This window comes from Littorina saxatilis, linkage group LG15, assembly GCF_037325665.1.
Source record: "Littorina saxatilis isolate snail1 linkage group LG15, US_GU_Lsax_2.0, whole genome shotgun sequence".
In the NCBI taxonomy this organism is placed as follows: Eukaryota; Metazoa; Mollusca; class Gastropoda; order Littorinimorpha; family Littorinidae; genus Littorina; species Littorina saxatilis.
In genome coordinates this window covers 36,568,914-36,591,463 of record NC_090259.1, presented here as the reverse complement: position 1 = coordinate 36,591,463, position 22,550 = coordinate 36,568,914, and the positions used below count along the sequence as shown (strand labels likewise).

Genomic DNA, 22,550 nt, shown 5'->3' with positions numbered 1-22,550 from the left:
TTTTCCAGAGATTTAGTAATCAGTATACGCATTCATAGTTTGCGAAGTACCAGAACGAAACAAGAATAAATAGAAGTCTTTTGGTTTAAACAATGTTTATTCATGTTTTACATGTTCATGAAATTTACATTATTATCAAGTGAAAATATACCGGCACGGTTGGCCTAGTGGTAAGGCGTCCGCCCCGTGATCGGGAGGTCGTGGGTTCAAACCCCGGCCGGGTCATACCTAAGACTTTAAAATTGGCAATCTAGTGGCTGCTCCGCCTGGCGTCTGGCATTATGGGGTTAGTGCTAGGACTGGTTGGTCCGGTGTCAGAATAATGTGACTGGGTGAGACATGAAGCCTGTGCTGCGACTTCTGTCTTGTGTGTGTGGCGCACGTTATATGTCAAAGCAGCACCGCCCTGATATGGCCCTTCGTGGTCGGCTGGGCGTTAAGCAAACAAACAAGTGAAAACAACAACAAGCCTCCGGCTTATTTACAATCAGAAATAAGAACTTCCGGCTTCCTCTTCTTCTTCTTCTTCTTCTTCTTCTTCTTCTTCTTCTTCTTCTTCTCATCTTATTTTATTTATTTATTATTTGTGGTGTCACGATTTTTTTTGGGGGGTTACCTTAGTGACTTTGTCAGAGAGTGCATGATAATCGTTTGAAGCCAGAAAGCAAGCAGGCCAAAACAGCAATGGCGGAAGACAGACACTGGCTTCTCCCCACACCCACATAGATCTCTGCACCACTCCCACTCACTTCACCTGGCGCGAGGCGACGACGATGAGTTGCAGGAGGAGACGGCATTCTCAGATGCAGGAGGCGGAAAATTAAAAATCATTCCCGACCAAACAACAAATGTGCCTATTTAGATTAGGGCCAGGGGCTGCCCTCGCCAGTTGAAAGGGTGGCTGCCGATTGATTATGATAACGATACCGCCAGCGCCCTCTCGCGCCGCTCTTCACCAGATAGCCGCCCCTGTGTAGAGGAGATTGGTTTTGATTTCCAATTTACTCGGCTCCGCAGATGAGATGGCGAGATGCTAGCAACCTGCGATACGGTAAATGATTCAATTATCGGGGAGCCCCAAGAACTGAGCAAGGTTCCTTCTTCAGGAATCTCTCTCTCTCTCTCTCTCTCTCTCTCTCTCTCTCTCTCTCTCTCTCTCTCTCTCTCTCTCTCTCTCTCTCTCTCTCTCTCTCTCTCTCTCTCTCTCTCTCTCTCTCTCTTTTTCTTGCCTGAAAATTGCTGCATGAACCCCTTTTCTTCAAAACTGCGTTTCATAAAACTTGATTGAAAATGTTTGGGGGCGCGAGAAAATAAAGTTGCGGTAATAAAGGACATTGTTGCTTGACTGGTCACGGTTAAGGGGAGTGGAGGGACACTTTTAGACGGCTCTCATTGCTTCTCAGTTTGGGGTAAACACTGGCACCAGGGCCTGTCCGGGTTTCTTTTGGTTAAAACAGTCGTTCATTCGTCGTCGTCGTTTAAAAAAAAGTATATAATGATATGTATGCAACAAGTTATAACCGAATGGGCTCTGAAAACAGCATTTGAAGTGGGGAACAATATTCTTCAAAATATTCAGAACAAGAAAAATACTTTGAGAAATTTGACATACGTGTTTTTTTCTCACGATCAAGACTTATAGCCGATAACTACGAACTCTAATATCTTCGTTTTGATCAGTTTTGACGTGTGTTAGCGTTTGTTCTTATATTTCATACACGAGTTTCTTTTCAGTCATTATCCAAAAGATTTGTAAAGCAGGAGCGCTAAAGCCTAGCTTTCTTCTTCATAATTTTAAAGGTCACGTGTAAAGGATTATTTAAGCCATTACCAATCTGTCCTGGTTATTTCATGGGATAAAGGCACCCATCTCCTTTGACACATACTCCCCCCCCCCCCCCCCCCCCCCCCCATCCCAACAACAACAACAACAACCTGCATGGATTAGTTCGTATTCTTTGGAGTGGGGATTTGTAGGCTGAATAAAAGTGTAGATTGACACAGGTGCCAGTCACGTTATGTAATTGCCACTATGCACAGAAAGCCGCCTGGCTGTTGATTGTTGCAAGTGGAAGGCACCTGGACACATTTGTCATGGCTTAGATCACCGTTCACACGGGAAGGAAGGTGCTGTAATGTGTGCTATTTACATTTGTGTATTCATTATAGCTGCAATCTTTTATTGAATTGAACGCAAGTTTTGCTACTGTCTTGATTGCTGAAGATCGGTAAACTCCCCTATCTATCTTAGCAGACTTTATAAAGAAAGGGATAGGAGAGGAGGGGTGTGTGTGTGTTTGTGGTATAGTAGATAAAGCATCGGTTAAAGATGGCGGGGGAAGGGTGGGTTGGGGAGGTGATGGGGGGCGGGGGCGGTGATGTGATTGTTAACTAGTCAAACCAACTGAAGTAATTTTGCAAAATGGTAGATGCACCTGCTGCTCATGTCTCCAAACCTTGGGCTTCTCGCTGAAATTGTCACTCGAAGGTCACAGAGTATTTGTCTGCTCCATGCACCCCCCCCTCCCCTCCTGCCACCCTCCTTTCCCTCTCCCGCGCACTTAAACATTGAATTGTTTTTGAAGCAGTTACCAGCGAACCACTATACTATAATAGACAATCACTTGAAAAAAAAGTCGAAAAAAATACGGGACTTCGGAATGAAATATTGATTTTTGTTTCTCCAGAAGCGACTGACTGTATGGCCAATAGCCTACTAGTGGGTTTTAGTAATGTAATCCGCAATTGCGAGAGCTGATTGAAGCATGAGATCAACACAACAGCACCTGCAACACTAATATAATGAAACCACGACTGAAAAACAACAAACACAAACATACACAAAACAACCTAGTAAAGGTTAATTACATCCTCAATCATGTCAGAAACAACAATACAAAAACAGGAAAGGGATACCATCAAAAAAAGAACACCATGAGGGCTACGCACGCACGCACGATCGCTCGCACACACACACACACACACACACATACACACACACACACACACACACACACACACACACACACACACACACACTCACACACTCTCACACACTCACGCACACACACATACACAACCGCCCACCCTCCCCCCCCCCCCCCACACACACACACACAGCACACAAACACGACAATTACAACATGTTGGCAGGAGAGAAATTTCCGCCGAGACAAAAGGTTGATAACGAACGATTTCACTCGCTCCCAGCTTGCTCGCCCGGCGGCCACGACCCGCACAGTTATTAAAAACACAGACATGATGAAACGCGCCAAAGATCGAAACTCATTTTTGGCGCTTGTGCGAGGGTAACGGACCATGTCTAGAGTCCTTTATTTATGGCACTTTTTTCTCTCTCGTCGTTTTTTCCTTTTATTTTCTCCTCATACTACCAGATGATAGTTTTCCATAAACGCCGAAAGGGGTAAGACACTTGATTGAGAATGGATGTTGTGCATGTGGGGGGATATTGTATTGGTACCAGCGTTTATACAGTAATGGTACTAATGGATGTTGTGGGGGGATATTGTATTGGTACCAGCGTTTATACAGTAATGGTACTAATGGATGTTGTGGGGGGATATTGTATTGGTACCAGTGTTTATACAGTAATGGTACTAATGGATGTTGTGGGGGGATATTGTATTGGTACCAGCGTTAATACAGTAATGGTACTAATGGATGTTGTGGGGGGATATTGTATTGGTACCAGCGTTTATACAGTAATGGTACTAATGGATGTTGTGGGGAGATATTGTATTGGTACCAGTGTTAATACAGTAATGGTACTAATGGATGTTGTGGGGGGATATTGTATTGGTACCAGTGTTAATACAGTAATGGTACTAATGGATGTTGTGGGGGGATATTGTATTGGTACCAGCGTTTATACAGTAATGGTACTAATGGATGTTGTGGGGGGATATTGTATTGGTACCAGCGTTTATACAGTAATGGTACTAATGGATGTTGTGGGGGGATATTGTATTGGTACCAGCGTTAATACAGTAATGGTACTAATGGATGTTGTGGGGGGATATTGTATTGGTACCAGCGTTAATACAGTAATGGAACTAATGGATGTTGTGGGGGGATATTGTATTGGTACCAGTGTTAATACAGTAAATGAGTAATGGTACTAATGGATGTTGTGGGGGGATATTGTATTGGTACCAGTGTTTATACAGTAATGGTACTAATGGATGTTGTGGAGGGATATTGTAATGGTACCAGTGTTTATACAGTAATGGTACTAATGGATGTTGTGGGGGGATAGTGTATTGGTACCAGCGTTTATACAGTAATGGTACTAATGGATGTTGTGGGGGGATATTGTATTGGTACCAGTGTTAATACAGTAATGGTAATAATGGATGTTGTGGGGGGATATTGTATTGGTACCAGTGTTAATACAGTAATGGTAATAATGGATGTTGTGGGGGGGATATTGTATTGGTACCAGTGTTAATACAGTAATGGTACTAATGGATGTTGTGGGGGGATATTGTATTGGTACCAGTGTTAATACAGTAATGGTACTAATGGATGTTGTGGGGAGGATATTGTATTGGTACCAGCGTTTATACAGTATTGGTACTAATGGATGTTGTGGGGGGATATTGTATTGGTACCAGTGTTTATACAGTAATGGTACTAATGGATGTTGTGGGGGGATATTGTATTGGTACCAGTGTTGATACAGTAATGGTACTAATGGACGTTGTGGGGGGATATTGTATTGGTACCAGTGTTAATACAGTAATGGTACTAATGGATGTTGTGGGGGGATATTGTATTGGTACCAGTGTTAATACAGTAATGGTAATAATGGATGTTGTGGGGGGATATTGTATTGGTACCAGTGTTAATACAGTAATGGTACTAATGGATGTTGTGGGGGATATTGTATTGGTACCAGTGTTAATACAGTAATGGTACTAATGGATGTTGTGTGGGGATATTGTATTGGTACCAGTGTTTATACAGTAATGGTACTAATGGATGTTGTGGGGGGATATTGTATTGGTACCAGTGTTTATACAGTAATGGTACTAATGGACGTTGTGGGGGGATATTGTATTGGTACCAGTGTTTATACAGTAATGGTACTAATGGATGTCGTGGGGGGATATTGTATTGGTACCAGTTTGTTTGTTTTGCTTAACGCCCAGCCGACCACGAAGGGCCATATCAGGGCGGTATTGGTACCAGTGTTTATACAGTAATGGTACTAATGGATGTTGTGGAGGGATATTGTAATGGTACCAGTGTTTATACAGTAATGGTACTAATGGATGTTGTGGGGGGATAGTGTATTGGTACCAGTGTTTATACAGTAATGGTACTAATGGATGTTGTGGGGGGATATTGCATTGGTACCAGTTTGTTTGTTTTGCTTAACGCCCAGCCGACCACGAAGGGCCATATCAGGGCGGTATTGGTACCAGTGTTTATACATTAATGGTACTAATGGATGTTGTGGAGGGATATTGTATTGGTACCAGTGTTTAAACAGTAATGGTACTTATAGATTGTGTGGGGAAATAATGTATTGGTTCCGAAGTTGGTTTATACAGTAATGGCGCAGATAGATACAGTAAGGGTGCCAATGATGATAGTCATTCCATACATTCTGAAAGGGGGCAGACATTTGATTGGGAATTTTTTTTTTTTTTTTTTTTAAGATCCTGTCATGGTTTCAGTGTGGGTTTATAAAGTACAGTGGATGGTGCCAATGCCTTGGGGAGATAATGTACTGGTGCCAGTGTTGGTTTATTTACCAATGGTACCTGTTTACACAATTAAGATTCCAGTACTGGTAAATACAGTTATGGTACCAGTGGATATGGTGGTTGAACTCAGTTAAGGTACCGATGCTGGTAGGTTCAGTATAAATGGCAGTCATGTGAACAATGATGGTGACAATATGGATAAGTACACAAAAGGCACCAATGGCTCTCGCTAACACTCTGTTATGACTACAGTATCTTTTTTTTTTTTTTTTTTTTTTTAAATTTGCCAAGCACATCATTGTGGGGCTTTTAATCAAAAAATTCAAGCATCCGTCAATAACGTATCAACATTCATCCTTCAATATTTACACAATGCTGAAATATCTCAACGCTAATTCATATCCTAACATCACATTTATATCAATAGGCCTACCATATCTGTACTTACTGATACACATTTTTGAAATGAGCAAAATATGATTAATAATTTTGTTTGTGGGGGTTTGCACTTCTGGAGAATAACCAAACAATACATCTTTTTCTGTTAATATAATATTTTCTCCCGTATTAACAAATATACATCTTCTAACACTTTCCCAAAACAATTTCATTTTGCTACATTTCCAAAAGAAGTGTTCAATATAATCCATTTCATTACAAAGACTACATAAACTATTTTCTTTTAACTTCATTTTATGCAATAAAATATTTGTTGGATAAATATTATGTAAAATTTTCCATTGGAGTAACTTTAATCTTTCTTCGCTTGTACATGCACTTGCCAGGACCCAATACTTTTCGTCAATGGAAATGTTATATTTGTGGGACCAAAATTTTACAGAGCAGGGTTCACTGGCTTTGGATTGCGTTAATATCGCACGAAATTTCTTCGGGGAAGGGTTATTTAGCACGCCCTGAAAACAGGTCGCAGGAGGCTCGTCACCCGCGTCTTCTTTAACTGTGTTGTCTCGCAGTGCTCGCGCGCAGAGGGCCGTGTGCAAAGCGTTGTACTCAAACAGCCTTGTGGCACTATATCCGACAATGGCACAAATATTTATGTTCAAATGACACAATATTTTCGTCTATCCATACATCACGTACACAATTCACACCGGCTTCAATCCATTTATCAAAACACAACACATTCTTTCTAAAAATAATATCTGCATTATTCCACAAACATTGATCAAAAATACTTTCTTTTTGAACAGGAAATAAATATCTGTTCTCAATCCATATTTTTAAAACTTGTTGCCAAAATTTTGATTTAACTCTGGTCAGACCAATAAACTGTTTCGGTTTGGCAGTTGATTTAAAGCAACACAGCTGGCTTCCAAGAACCTCAAAATAATGTCTTGGAATCAATTGCCAATTTGCAAAATCTGTTTGTTGTAACCTGGCTGCCCAACATAACAAAAAGGATGTCTGCATATCATGCATATTTATCATGTTAATACCGCCTATTTCTATTTTATTACATACAACTGTTCGTTTCACCTTTTCAAAAGCTTTACTATTTGAGTACTTCCGTTTCCACAAAAATTTAAAAAGGATAGTATTTAATCTATTAAGCACTTTTGTCGGTGCAGAGAGTGCCTGCAAAACATATACAAACTGGGATATCAAAAAAGTTTTAATTATACACAATTTACCACTAATGCTTAAATTCCGTTTTGACCACATTCCAACAATTCTTTCAATTCTATCAAACCGTACTGACCAATTCTCTTCAATGTCAGAAGCACCGATATCGTTTCTAAATATTATACCCAAAATTTTTAACTGTTTTTTCCATCTTATATTACAGTATTGCTCAAGACTGTTCTTCATGGATCCTAGCCACATTGCCTCTGTTTTATTTTCATTCAGATGTAAATTTGAAATACATGAAAACTGCTTTACTATTAACAGTACTTGTTGGAGATCGTGTTTATCTTTAAGGAACATTGTTACGTCGTCTGCATACATTGCCAATTTTAAAATATATTCCAAATTGGTTTTTGAATGAAATGACGGGAATTTTAAGCCTTTTATATTTGGGTCACTGCGTATCTTAATGGCTAAAAGTTCTAGGCCAAGGACAAAGGCCATCGGTGAAAAATTACATCCCTGACGAATTCCGGTTAATACGTCGAATTCCTCAGAGATCCATCCCATGTAATTGATGCAACTTGTGGTATTATTCGTTAACATTTTTACGGAATTCAAAAAGTTATCACCGAAACCAAATTTTCTAAATGCCCAATACATATAATCTTTGGAAATTGAGTCAAAAGCACGTGAAAAGTCAAGGGCAAGTAAAATGCCTGGTTCATTTTTCTGATTCATAAAATCTGTTACGTCATCAATCAATCGAATAACATCGCTTGATTGTCTCCCTTTAATAAAACCGACTTGATCTTCTGAAATAATATCAGTAATGACAGATGCAAGACGAATTGCTAAACACTTTGCAAATATTTTATAGTCAGTATTTGTTAGCGAAATTGGTCTCCAATTAATTAGGCTGTCCCGTGGTAAATCTTTTCCTTTGTGGAGTAAGGAAATAACTGCTCTTTTTTGTGTTGTCGACATCTCACCGACTTGAAAGGATGTTTGTAAAGAATAGAAAACCATCGTCTTTAGGCTCGGCCAAAAAAACTTCACGAAACTAGCTGTAAGCCCGTCCAAACCTGGCGATGATCCGTTCCTCAATAACTGTAATGCTCTGCCAATTTCGTCAATAGTAAATTCACGGTCCATGTCAACTTTCTGTTCTTGTGTTAACTGTGGAATATTTAATCCATCAACTTCACGTTCAGCTTTATTTTCGTCAAAATCAATATTTTTTCCAAATACATCGTGATAAAATTTTGTTTGCTCTTTCATTATTTCTTCTTGTGATGTAATCATATTCCCGGAATCATCCATTAATTTGTCCATTATCTTAACGTTTGCTCTTATCTTTTCAAGATTCAGGAAGTAGCGAGTGTTTTTCTCACCCTGTTCAATAAATCTTTCTCGCGATCTTACTTGTGCACTCTTTGCTTCTTGAATATTGAATATTTCAAGTTTGTGCTTTAAATTTTCTCTTTGTGTTAACAAATCCTGATTTTTTGTATCAATTGACAATTTCTTATCTGTTTCGTTAAGTTGCTTTTGCAACATAGATTTATTATCATTGTTTTGCTTATGTTTATTTTTACTAAATCGTATGCAGAATTCCCTTATCTGAATTTTACAGAAATCCCATTTGTCGTGGGGGTTGTCCTCGAAATGATCATTCATATACTGTTCCAAAAACACATTCATTTTGTCAACAAACTCAGAATCACGCAAAAGGCTGTCATTAAATTTCCAATACGAAGGACCTCTTACTATATGTGTTAAATTATAATACATAATTACCATTCTGTGGTCGGTTTGTGCAACTGATTGTATTTTACAATTATTACAATACAGCATCACATGCTAAAATATAATCGAGTCTCCTCGCAATAAAAGGTGTCTTGCGAGACCACGTAAACTCTTTATCTTCTGCATGAAACAAACGCCATACATCATTCAAACCTTGTTCATTCAATAAACTCTTAAAATTGTTTACGTCTATTTCACAATGTTTTCCTCCACTTATAATGTCCAAATTATTGTCCAACACACAATTAAAATCTCCGCAAACTATTTTTCTAACATCGTTTTTTTCATTCATATAATTCATGAGAAACTTATAAAATGATCTTCTTTCATTGACAGTTGTGGGACTGTAAACATTGATAATATACAGAATTTCATCATCCAAGTGAACCTTAAGTTCCTGTACTCTTTTAGATTTCTCAACACACTTAACATCATACGGAAAATTCTTTCGGACCAAAATCATTTGGCCCAGGCTGTGGTTCGTTGCAGATGAATAAAATAATTTCCCTCCCCATTCTCTTTCCCATTGATCAACATCTGCCTCTGTAACATACGTCTCTTGTAAACAAATTATATCAAATTGTTGTTTTCTCAAATTGTAAAAAAAATGCTTTCCGTTTTGCTCTATTTCGCAAACCGTGGATGTTTACTGTAGAAATCGATAAGGCCGCCATGGCTAAAAATAACTTACATTATACTTGAATCGTGTGTCGTGCTCGAAAGTCCGTGGGGCATAGCGAGGTCAGAGGCCGAACAGTTCTACATGATGCACGGGGCAGTGTCATCCCCACACACTATCATCCGTGTTATGGTCTCTATCAAGGTCACAGCCAAGTGTGACGTCATGTGCGGTGTCTACCACTGTGTTGTCTAGGCGTGTTATTTTCGCTGAAACGTTTTCCATACCTGGGGACACGCGGTTTCTCTTGCCAGGGGTCATGGACCTTGACCTCGGAAAAAGTAAGGTGGACTGGTGTGTACGCGGCCTGCTGGTGCGTGCGTAACCTGTCGGGGGGTGCTGTAGGGGTGTCAGGGGAATGGCGGCAGGTGCGTCGCTGGAGTTCTCTGTGGTGTTGTTGTGGTTGAGAGCTCCGTCGTTCTCGTCAGGGGACTTGTTGGATGCTTGGGTAGTCCCCGCGGCTGGAACAGTACTGTGCGGTGTGGCCCCTTCTCCCTCATCCTCGCTGAGCGGTGTGCACGTGGGGTCTCCCCGTTTGTGACCGGGTTTCCCACATTCCAGGCACACTACGTCATTGTGACACTGGGCAGAGGTGTGTCCGGCCCGCAGGCATCGTCCACATGGAGCCTGTTGTTGTTGCTGTTTCTTAGCGGCCTTCTGCTCGAAGTGGAACACTGATGCGGTGAATGTGCCGATGGGGATTCTATCTGGAAACGGCTTGTCGGGTACCTCGACATAGATGAAGCGTCTACCAGTTATCCAGCGGGTGAGTCCTCCGTTTTCATCTCTGGCCCTTTCCATGAAGAGGTCGGAACGGGGTTTCCCTCCGAGTTTTTGAATCACTGCCGTGATGTCTTTATTATTGAACGATATTGGGATGTTCCCTATCGTGACTTTTGTCGTTTTCACCTCTCTCTCCCCATCTCTCGTCATCACTACAAACGGGTTTCTGTCACACGGGGTGACCGTCACTCCGCGTAACGTAAACCCAGAGAGCAGTAGTTTCATTCGGGCGTCATTGGTTTTCGGGTAGATCCGCCATAGGCCGCCGATCTTTTGTGCGCCTAGTATGGTGTCATGGCCGCTCTTTTTCTCACATGCAGAGCATAGTTCGTTCACTGAGTAAAGTCTTTCACTGGAGGGTAAATATCTGTGCTGCACAAACACCGGCAGCACCCCTGGTGGGTGTGAAGCGGCCATCTTGAATTTGCCGGTCTGGATAGTCAAGTTCGAAAAATCGAAAAATATCACACAGTATCTACATAGACACGCTCGTGGTACACCATACACGAAATGAGATAACTCAATCGCCATGGATTAACAAGCAAACACACTTCCAGTCTTATTCCCTCAGCGAAACAAAAATCCGTGGGCTTCTGTCGAGTAGCTTTGCCGTGCGTTTCAAAGTTGTCACAAACATAAGCCTTCCAAATAAAATGAACATTCTGCGACATGATAGTGCAGTTAAGGAACTTAATACGATTGACAGCATACACAAACACGTAGTGCACGCACTTTCAGTCTGTTGAATCAGGTGGAAAGTGCCCAACTGCACAGTCGGGTCATGTCGGCGACATGTTCAGTCAATGATGCACGTAGAATTAAGAATTTGGCAAACAAACTTGAATTGTGTGTGTGTGTGTGCTTTAAAGCCCACTCACATTTACTGACAGCGCAGTCATCCAGATACTTCACAGTCTATGATAAGGTTTTATAGTAGCTGCAATTATGGCATTCAAATTCAGTGATTCAACACGATTCCATTCTTCCATTACGAAAAAGTACATAGTGCTTTTAGTTATGCGCTATAGAAATCTCCTTAATAAATAAATACGGCGATTGGACGCTGACGGTAAATACGCCGTATAAAAGAGAGTGTTTTGATCAAACAATCTCTCAAAATAGTTGCCAAATGAATAATGCAAGAGTTGCCTGAAATGGGATCGAAAATACGGTTATGTTTTTTTTTGTTTTTGTTTTATTGTTTTTGTTTCAACATTATTGTTTGTTTTCAAAAGTAACGCTCTGTTTGACGTAATAAGATACGTTCAGTAGTTCTCTGTCTCTGTATATCGCTCTGTCTGTCTGTCTGTCTGTCTGTCTCTCTAACTTAATATTTTTTCTTTTCTTTGATTGCGAAAGGGTTCACCAAAACATACGGACAAGGTAAGTATAAAGGTCTGAAATAAAGTGAAACTTTAGACATATTAATCATCATTCGAGTCCTCCTCATATTACATCCTTGTTGCCAAATCAAATAAAACTGTCTCTCCTGAAACAATTAAACACTAAATAAAGGGAGATATTCTCTTTATACAATATTGGAATGAAACACGCACAAAAACACAAACACTTAAAATATAATATTACAACCATCATTCATCGTCCTACCCACGTGGCCAACACGGCAGAACATGACGGCTGACATTAATGTGTCATAAAACCTTTTCAGCCCATTTTAACAACAAACACTATCCGCAATTCCACTGAACGAACAACGGCTGTAACGATTGTCTATGGGTACAGCAAGAACCTAATCGCTTCTGGTGAGACAATCAAAGTGTTTGTAAACCAACGATTTGAAACAAAAAGCTGTTGTAAACCCGGAAGACCTGATTAGACTGTCGAGAATTCTCGAAAGGAATTGAAATAATCGGATTGGCCCGTGATAGATTCAGTCGAACCTGTCCGGGCGATCACCTTGCGTTAACGACCACCTCTCGATAACGACCACCAGCCCATCACGACCACCCACAAAAAACCGAAAAAGTTCTTTCGTGTATAATAAGAATTGAATTATTCACCTTTCCATAAAGACTACACACTCACACACACACACCATTCTCCTCTCCTATTTTTTGGAGTGTAAACTTCTCTGACAACCCCAACGTCTCCAGCCCCGGCCCCCATAACCCCCCCCCCCCCCCCCCCCTCACCCACTGCCCTTCCTAACCGTGTCTCACAACGTTCCAGCCGAATTCTCTCTTTTCCCCATCACTTTACCTTGTCTCGGTGAAGTAATCCTATCTTAAATGAAGATATTAATTATTCAGCGATCAAAATGGCCGTCCTATATCTCTGATCTTCCGCGCAACATCCGACAGCAGCACCAAGGTAAACATACGATGGTCCGGCAATCGCTGCGCAAAAAAAAAGGAGGAAAAAAGTCTGATTGAATCAATGGAGAACTGTCATAACTGGTCCAGCATTCGTTGGGGCTGTTTCTGCTCTTGGCCGAGTCTTGATTGCGACTGGGCCAGCGGCTTAATGAGAAAATAGTGCCTCCCGATCTGGTTTCGGTTTGGCGTTTTTGATTGGGTCATGTCGCTCTATTACACGGCCTGATTGGATGGGAGTGGGGTTGGCGGGACTCGGGAGCGAGGCTGAAAACGGTGATATCGCTGTATGCATCCCCACGCACGTCTGCACATTTTTTCCCCTCTCGCCGTCTTTTCCCTGGTGTACTACATGATTATGATTAGATTGTAGATTGCCGGCACGCGACCAATTTAGAGCTGGGCGCAATTTGATAGCTTCTCTGTTTGTTTTCTTGCGCGATGCTCTCTTGCCTCAGCTCGGCTCGCTCGCTTGCATGTCGCCTCAAAACTAGCTGCTGACGCTTTTCGTGCAGTTTGTGCTTGACGATTGAAGGGTAACCTTATAGGTTGATAATTGTTTCTGTGTTGTCATGGCTTCGTTGCGTCTGGTGTTTGCGTGTGTGTTATTTTTTAATTACTTTAATAACGTCTTCGTGTTATACTCCCTTTTCGTGCCTTGCTTCCAATGTTGCTAGCTGAGGGTTGGGCAAGTGCGATACTTCACGTGATGGTGTCGTTGGGCCCTCAGTCTTCATGTCGTTTCTGACGATGGTAGATTCATTAAAGACGAGACTACTCTTGTTCTTTGCTGGGGGGTAACTAATCAGACGCATAAGTTTTGCATGTGCACGCTTCATACGTGTTTTGTTTTCACAAAACTAACACATTTTGTGATCACGTAACGCACCCCCCCCCCCCCAACCGCATTTTTAGTCAATACCGTTAATATCCCCAGCACAAAGCATCATGTAATAACCATCTCCCTGTCTTTCTTCACAGGTTATTCGGGTCCGGGGGATCGTGCATGGGGTGCGGTCAGAACATCCCGGCCAGCGAGATGGTGTACCGTGCCCAGGGCAACGTCTACCACATCAAGTGCTTCGTCTGCGTCAGCTGCCGCCACCCCCTGCAGCCAGGGGACCGCTACGGACTGCTCAACGGCAGTCTGGTGTGCGAGCAGGACTACCCCAAGATGGCCAAGGGTCAAGGTCACGTGCCGCTGCCCGCCAGGACCACGCATAAGGTGGGTTGAGCTGTAGGCGTTCATTGACACTCATGAGAATCTTCAGACTTTTGGCTGAAATCAGACCCTTTTATTTATGCTCCAAGGAGCAGATTTTGAGAAACAGTCCTGGATTTTGATCTCTATTTCGATCTCTAAGGTCATTTTCAGACTATTTCACACTTACCAGTTCCAATTCCTGAATGAGGACATCTGTTAATTTAATAAAACATACTTGGAGATCCCTTGCTTTTCTTGTACACAATCGTGCTCACGACTGCAGATCTGTTTTCGTTGCAAGACAGGGACACCTGTGGAAAACTTGTACACACACAGCAAAAACTAAACAGTAGAAACTTAAGATTTGTGTAATCTTATATCATTTTTCCTGTCACCCTATTTGGTCAGAAACTTAAGAAGATGCAGGATGAAATAAACACCATCAAGACACTACCAAAATAAACAATAGATACATAAAGAAGAAGAAGGTTTCAAAACGGCAGCGAGTTTTTCATGGCGAAAGAGAGTGTGTTTCAGCAGACGATCACATCACTCGTGGAGATCGTGCGTTCGATTAGAAAACGTCTGCTGCGTGATAGTGACGTAATGCACACACAGCTGGGACCCAGACAGACACAAGTTTACTAGGAAAATCAAAAGAAAATGTTCAAATGGACAAACGATCAAAACAAACGAATCAACGATCAAAGGCCGGCAAAACTGAACCGGTTTTCATTTTTTTCATGATCGTAAAAAACGAGCAAACAAACAACAAGAAGACAACTCGTAAAACTCTCTCTCTCTCTCTCTCTCTCTCTCTCTCTCTCTCTCTCTCTCTCTCTCTCTCTCTCCCTCTCCCTCTCCCTCTCTCTCTCTCTCTCTCTCTCTCTCTCTCTCTCTCTCTCTGTCTCTCCGTCGTGCACACAAAAAACACACACACACACACACACACACACACACACACACACACACACACACACACACACACACACACACACACACACACACACACACACGTCAAACACAGCTGGACCAAAGTGATATAAGCACGGAAGACGTCACGGCGACTGTACTCCCACAAATGCGTCTTGATTAAAAGCAGTTTTGACTTTGACAACTTGTAAGGTCAAAGTAATACGTACTTAGTGTTTAAATGTGCACGGAATTCAAAAAGTTTAAACGAAGTTGAATGACCAGTCAATGTTCGGTCATTCAGCTTTTGGTTTCCTCAGTTCAAACGCCTTCAGATTCGTCGACTTTGATCCTTCATTCTTGCCTTCAGCAGGGTTTAACCTGGGAGAAAAAGGCAATGGGACATTTGTCCCCCTCTACCAAATTCCGATGGGACATAGTCGAAGGCAAGAAGCACCAAAGAGGCCTGTACGCGTTTTTCAACAATAATGTAAAGGGGTGCAATATGGTGCCATCCAAAATTAGCCGCTGTATCGTGTTATCCATGTATGTGTGTGTGTGTGTGTGTGTGTGTGTGTGTGTGTGTGTGTGTGTGTGTGTGTATGTGCGTGCGTGCGTGCCTGCGTGTGTGTGACTGTGTGTGTGTGTGTGTGTAATCCGATGTAAAGTGTACATTTGGTGGCGTGGCGGTACGTAATCTCAATGCGCCCTTTGACGCACTGAAGGGAATTGTGATGGGACATTTTCAGATTTAATGCGCCAATGGCCCAGGGCGCACTTGTAAATGAAACCCTGCTTCAGTCTTCCGTCATTCGACTTTTGATTTTGATGACCCCCAAACGCCCTGCAGATTCTTTCATTTTGACCATTCACTGCTGTTTGTGATTATATTAAAACCAGTTTAGAGTTTGACAACTTCAAAGGTAAAATAAATCATTGGCGTTTAAATTCTGTCTTCAATCAGTCAGCGTTGGGCTTTGATGATCTCTAAACGACCTTCAAATTCTTTGATGATCTCTAAACGACCTTCAGATTCTTTGATGATCTCTAAACGACCTTCAGATTCTTTGATGATCTCTAAACGACCTTCAGATTCTTTGATGATCTCTAAACGACCTTCAGATTCTTTGATGATCTCTAAACGACCTTCAGATTCTTTGATGATCTCTAAACGACCTTCAGATTCGTTTACTTTGACCTTTCCGTTCCTTGCTTTGAGTCTTTGGTTTTTGATTTTGATGACCTCTGAACGACCTTCAGATTCCTCGACTTTGACAGTCTGTTTTCTTGTATTCCACATCATACCTGCGGAAAAGTTTTATCTTACTTTGATCTTACACCAAGCTTTCTTTCGAATCAAACATATTGCAGTTTATGTTAACTCTTGCGTTGAAGTCAATTCCGCACTGAGGCTGTATCAGACTTTGATCTTACATCAGATTGATCAAGCTTTCTTTGGAATTAAACATATTGCTGTTGATGTTCACTCTTGCCTGGGAATGTAATGCCTGCATTGAAGTTTTATTCAACTTGATCTGACATCAAACTTGCTTTCAAATCCAATTCTGCGGTTGAAGTAAAACTGATGTCGGTGTTTTGTGATCAAAGCTTGAACATGCGTCAAATGTGTGAAGTTGATATGAAACGAGTTGTTGACTTTACCTCACGATGCCTCTTATGTTTGTGTCCAGTTCCTCATGCCCACTCCTCTCCCCTTCCCTTTTCGTAAAATGACACGATAGTGTCAACCTGCGATATTAATTCAACAAACAATTCAAAGCCTGCGATATTAATTCAACAAACAATTCAAAGCCTGCGATATTAATTCAACAAACAATTCAAAGTCTGCGATATTAATTCAACAAACAATTCAAAGCCTGCGCTGAAAGTAGCCAGCCTGTTGAATGTTGGTATTTGTTCTGGTGGAAAGACGTTCTTAACCCATGTACAATAGTAAAAATGATAATTAAAATAACTTGTAGAAAAACTAAAAGGAAGAAAAAAGAAAACTGGAAAGATCTGTGGTGGTTAACATGATCTTTTACAAGGGTAGGAATTTATCTATTAAGTAAATTTGTGATATTCCTGAGATGAATATTCTTTTCGAATGTCCCTTCCCCGTAACAGGAAGCACTTACGCTAAACTAGCATTATCAAGAGACTGTGCAACGAAACATAGTTTTTGTCAACAGCCATCAGGTGCACTCTCTTCAACAATAAATCTTATGAAACTTAGAGAGGAAAGAAAGAAGGGAATAATTGTGAGAGATAAGAAAGTAAAAACAGCCTCCAAGAGATACGTACACGCGCACGCACGCACACACACACGCACGCACTGTCGTTCAGGGCTTCACATACACACACACACACACACACACACACACACACACACACACACACACACACACACATACACACACAGCCCCCCACCCCCTCCCCTCCTCACACAAGCATACACCGACAAAGACCCTCACTTCACTTTACATGGGATGCCGTGTAGCGTGTTTTTCCCTTCACTCGTGCCAGCAGTGCACAGCTTATCAGAAAAGTGCCCTTATTTCTCGTCGTCATCCTTCATCTTATCAGCCCAGCGCTAAAAAGACAACTCCAGTGGAATCCATTAGCCGCCGACCGATCTGTGAGATATATGACAGGGCGGCCAGCATTTTGCTTTTAAGCCGCAAAAATTGGGCCCTGCTTTCTGCGACCATTAATGCGGGTGTGCAAGAAAATTCAATCAAATGAAAAACTCGGGGACTATTTTTATTTTAGCCTCGGCACGGCTTCGTCATTAGGCGCGGGGCGGACGAACATGAGAAGTGAATCGGTCTTTGAGGCCGGGCCCTACTTTAGCAAATGCGCGCAGCTTGTCGCCAACAATGGAGTCGATAAAAGTCGTTAGAAATAGCGCCATGGCGGAGACCAAATATGATCTATCGGTTTCCCTCTGGAGTGTCTCTTTTCAAACCTGTCCCACTGTGTGTGTGTGTGTGTATGTGTATGTGTGTGTGTGTGTGTGTGTGTCTCTCTCTCTCTCTCTCTCTCTCTCTCTCTCTCTCTCTCTCTCTCTCCATCTCATTTCTCGCCGTACCCACTAACACACCCACCTATTCGCTTTACTGAACTTCGTTTTAACTTACACTTAACTTAACTTGCTGTTTGCGTTAAACTGAACACAGAGAGAGAGAGAGGGGGGCTACTGAACTGAACTTCATTATAAACAAGGATGAACATTTAAGGCTGGGCCTTTTTTACAATCTGCCCTTGAGAGAGAGAGGACAGACAGGCAGACAGACCGAACAGTTGAAACTGACATGTGTGAGACAGACACGACAGACAGACAGAAAGATGTCTGAAAAAGACATCAAAATAAGCAGCCAGGTAAAACGATCACAGCATGCCTCCTCCAGCACAAAGAAAACAGCGCGCTAAAGACACACACACACCACCTTCATAAACTCATCATCACAGTCCGACACGTCTCTGGTTACGAGCAGAGAGAGTTAGTAGAAGACTTTAGCAGACATAGCTCAAGTGTTTTATCAATACAGAATGCCAGCGCCTCTCAGGGGCGAAACGAGTTTTGTTTATGCCATGTTATTTTTCACGGCTGCAGAAAACACACATAAGGAAGTTTCCGTGCGTGTTTTGACGATACGGGTCACATTGATGTGCTGTTAAAGGGGAGTTTAGGAGAAAATAACTTCATCTGCACCTTCATCCAGGTTGTTTCAGCCATTGTTTGGGGAGAACGGTTTGGTTACACAAAATGCAAATTGAGGACTGGATGAACAAAGATGTCCCAACAGATTTGTGCGCACGAGTATATATACACACACGGAGGCGTGGGCACATTCCGGCGCGCGCATACATACACACTGGCACATACACATACACACACACTCACACATTATTTACAATCCGTCCTTAGGTCAAAACACACACACAAAACAAACAAAAACAACAACACACTATCAGTATCAATGTATGCTAGAATAGAAACAATAAATAAGTACAAATTAAAATACAAACACCAAGATTACAAACGTTGCAGATGATGATGACAAGAGAGAGGGGGAGACAGAGACTGACAATAACACAAGAAAGAATACCAGTGCTTTGGAAGACACTTGAATAAGCAGGGGAGGGGGGTGTAGAAAAAAGGCAATTAATAAGCTCGCTGGGTGTATTTGAATTGGCGCCGGATGTTTATTTGGGACGATTCATTAGCAGCAGTGTTAAAGTATCTGCGAGGGAAAGTGTTTTTCTACCCGCAGTTTTTATCTTGCGCCTCTCTCCAGCGCCGGGTTTTGAAGTGTGATAATGAGGCGGTGCGAGTAGCCTCCCTTTGATTTCACCACCTGAACGGAGAGCCATCTGCTAATATAGACCCTATCGGTATTCCAAGCTCTCGTGATCTCTCACAAACTTCAGAGCATAGCAAAGCATGCGGTACAGCGATCTCGTGCGAGCTGCACAAGCCAAAGTTCGAAGTTCTCGCGATGTTCAAAGCATAACAAAGAGCGTGTCTCGCGAGAGCTGCTCAGATACCGAAAAGGTCTATTCTGCTTACATACACACTTAATTGCCATCCTTGCCTCAAATCCTTCCACCTCCCCCCCCCCTCTCTCTCTCTCTCTCTCTCTTTTCATTTGTCCACACACACACACAATCACACAGACTGACACACACACACACACACAATCACACACACACACACACACACACACACACACACACACACACACACACACACACAGTGCAACCAATGTCCCATCAAAAGCTTGCTTTTCACACGACCTCACATGTTTTGCGTGGAGGAATTGACTTTGTCACACGATAACATTGAAACAAAACTGGGATGAAATTCACGCTTGACCAAACGATCATCTTCACGTTTTTGATTTTCCACCTCACTCTCTTCACAAAGAATATAGCCCCGCCCCCTCCCCACCACCATCATCCTTCCTTCCCTCACCCCCCCCCCCCCCCCTTCTCCCCACCCTATCCCCGCTCATCTTTTAATATTTTTACAAATAGTTTTTCCACCCGTAGCACTTTATACAAAACATGGTCAAACCCCTCCTTCCCTCCTCTCCCCCTCCCCGCCCAACCTCCGCTCATCTCAATTTTCTGTGTTTATTTCACCCGAAGCTAAACCGGCACGGTGGCCTAGTGGTAAGGCGTCCGCCCCGTGATCGGGAGGTCGTGGGTTCGAACCCCGGCCGGATCATACCTAAGACTTTAAAATTGGCAATCTAGTGGCTGCTCCGCCTGGCGTCTGGCTTTATGGGGTTAGTGCTAGGACTGGTTGGTCCGGTGTCAGAATAATGTGACTGGGTGAGACATGAAGCCTGTGCTGCGACTTCTGTCTTGTGTGTGGCGCACGTTATATGTCAAAGCAGCACCGCCCTGATATGGCCCTTCGTGGTCGGCTGGGCGTTAAGCCGCAAACAAACAAACCCGAAGCTTCACATGAAACTGTCACCCCTCCCCCTCCATACCCCCTTCATCTTCACTCAGCCCCCTACCCCACCCCACCGAACCCCACTCCTCTGTACGCCCCCCCCCCCCCCCCATACCTCTTGTTTCCGACACATCTCAAACTGAAGTGGGGAGGGTATGGCAGTCTCAGACAGGAAAGTTCGACCAAAATTCGAGAGCCTTTCGAGCGGGGTCTAGTCTTCAGCGGACAAAAAATCCTCTCTAGAAGGACTGAAAGAGAATGTGTTTGTTTGCCGGGGAGGTGGAAGCGTTGAAGTTTCTTTGATACGATAGTCGCCACTTAACCCTCACCACGTTGGCCAGTGAAACTTCTCTCTGTCCCTATGGCCGTAATGGCGGCGTCTGGTTTGTTGTGTGGAGACCACTCTCTCTTTGTTGACTCGCTTCTATTTGCCGTCTTCTCCGTCAAAGTATCGGAGTTTTGTCTTTTAGGAAGAAAAGTAGTTACCTATTGATCTGCTGTTTCCTTTTCTTACTCTTCTGTTGAAGGGAAAATGTATGAACTTCGATTCCTAATGGGGTTAAGTACAGAGTCCTTGTTTGATTTGGGTTCCGCGATAGTCTGTTGTCTGATATTAGTTTTTGTATAATCTGGTTTTTGAGATAGTTTGGTTATTGATTGATTGTGATCAAGCTAAGCTGGAGCCTCTGCGTTAGTAACAATCACTTTCCCCTCCTAACATTAACGCAGTAACAGTTTGACCATGGTCAGACACTCGCGAATGTTTCATGCGTTTTTTCCTCACTTTATAAACCCGTTAACGAACACCCACGCACCGAACAGTCAGACGGACGTACCGAAGCCTTCATTTGGACAGAGAGACAGAGACAAGCATATTGAAAGTTTAGAGCAAATAATACAAACACGTTTTTGATTTGAGACAAAGGCATGCACACAACACCGGCCATAATTACACCTGCTCCAAACAAAGCTATTTTTAATTGTTGCATCTAGTGCTTTTAATACGAAAACCTGCATGAACAGCGTTAATTGTTTTGCTTTTTGCGACAAAATTTGTATTTAATCTTGACACGGAATGTCACCAGAGCGTTGATTGCAAGTCTTATCTTTTCTATTCCTCTTGTTTTGTGCGGACAGCACAGCCCTTTTAATTTCGTATCTTGTTTCAAGCAACCAATACTTATTAAATCATGAAATCGGACCGAAGCTATTTGCTCAAAAAGGTTTGAATTCTGCTTTTTGCTTGCTTTTAATGGCGGTATTGTTCGAAACAAATTAAATGATTTCTTTTTTATTGTCTGCGTGTTGACGTGCGTTGGAGGTTAATATCTTTTCTTTTTGTTGTCAGCAACTGGTGCCACAGGTTTTCACTTCTCTAACTCATTACGGCACTGGCTGGATTACAGATTAGTTGATGAAAGTTACAAGAGTCAGAAGCCACTTTGGCTTGAATAAATACGCGATGTTGGTGTTGTTAGTGTTGGTTGTGGTTGTATTTAATGTAAGGGATGACACCAACAACTGATATGATGATGATGATGATGATGATGATGATGATGATGATGATGATGATGATGATGATGATGATGATGATGAGGATGACGACGATGAGGAGGACGACGATGAGGAGGACGACGACGACGACAACACAGATAGAAGATAAGAGTATTCTAAAGCCACTGTCATTTTAATGAATATTTTTGTGTTTTTCAGGTGTGTTGACGGTTTTTGCCAGAACAACAGAGAAGTCAACAGTTTTAACAGTCAATCAGTCACGAGACCGGATACAGAGCACCGTCGCCGAGCTACGTTCTGCGCATGCGTGTCGGACATGACGACACTTCCTGTATCGCTGGCTGTCCTGTTTTTGATGCCATAAGCAGCGGTGTGCTGCCTGACCAAACGCAGGAGGTTAAAACATTGACAGAAAACAATGGGCTTCAAACTTTGATCATGAAAAACACACTGACAGTATTGAAGTGGTTAGAGAGACAACAACGCTGCCACTTATCGTGTGAATCGCTTGAGAACAGTGCACGTGCCT

The 22,550-nt window shown here is 42.4% G+C and overlaps 1 protein-coding gene across 1 annotated transcript in view; it reads left to right on the top strand.

Moving 5' to 3' along the window:
* LOC138949219 (LIM domain transcription factor LMO4.1-like) overlaps nucleotides 1-22,550 on the top strand; it is a 107,914-nt gene that overhangs the window by 82,386 nt on the left and 2,978 nt on the right. The window contains exons 3-4 of the mRNA XM_070320989.1: nucleotides 13,905-14,148; nucleotides 22,220-22,550. The exon at nucleotides 22,220-22,550 is cut by the window's right edge and continues 2,978 nt beyond it. Of these exons, the coding sequence (XP_070177090.1) occupies nucleotides 13,905-14,148; nucleotides 22,220-22,228 (253 nt within the window). The 3' untranslated portion in view covers nucleotides 22,229-22,550. The remainder of the gene's footprint in view (nucleotides 1-13,904; nucleotides 14,149-22,219) is intronic.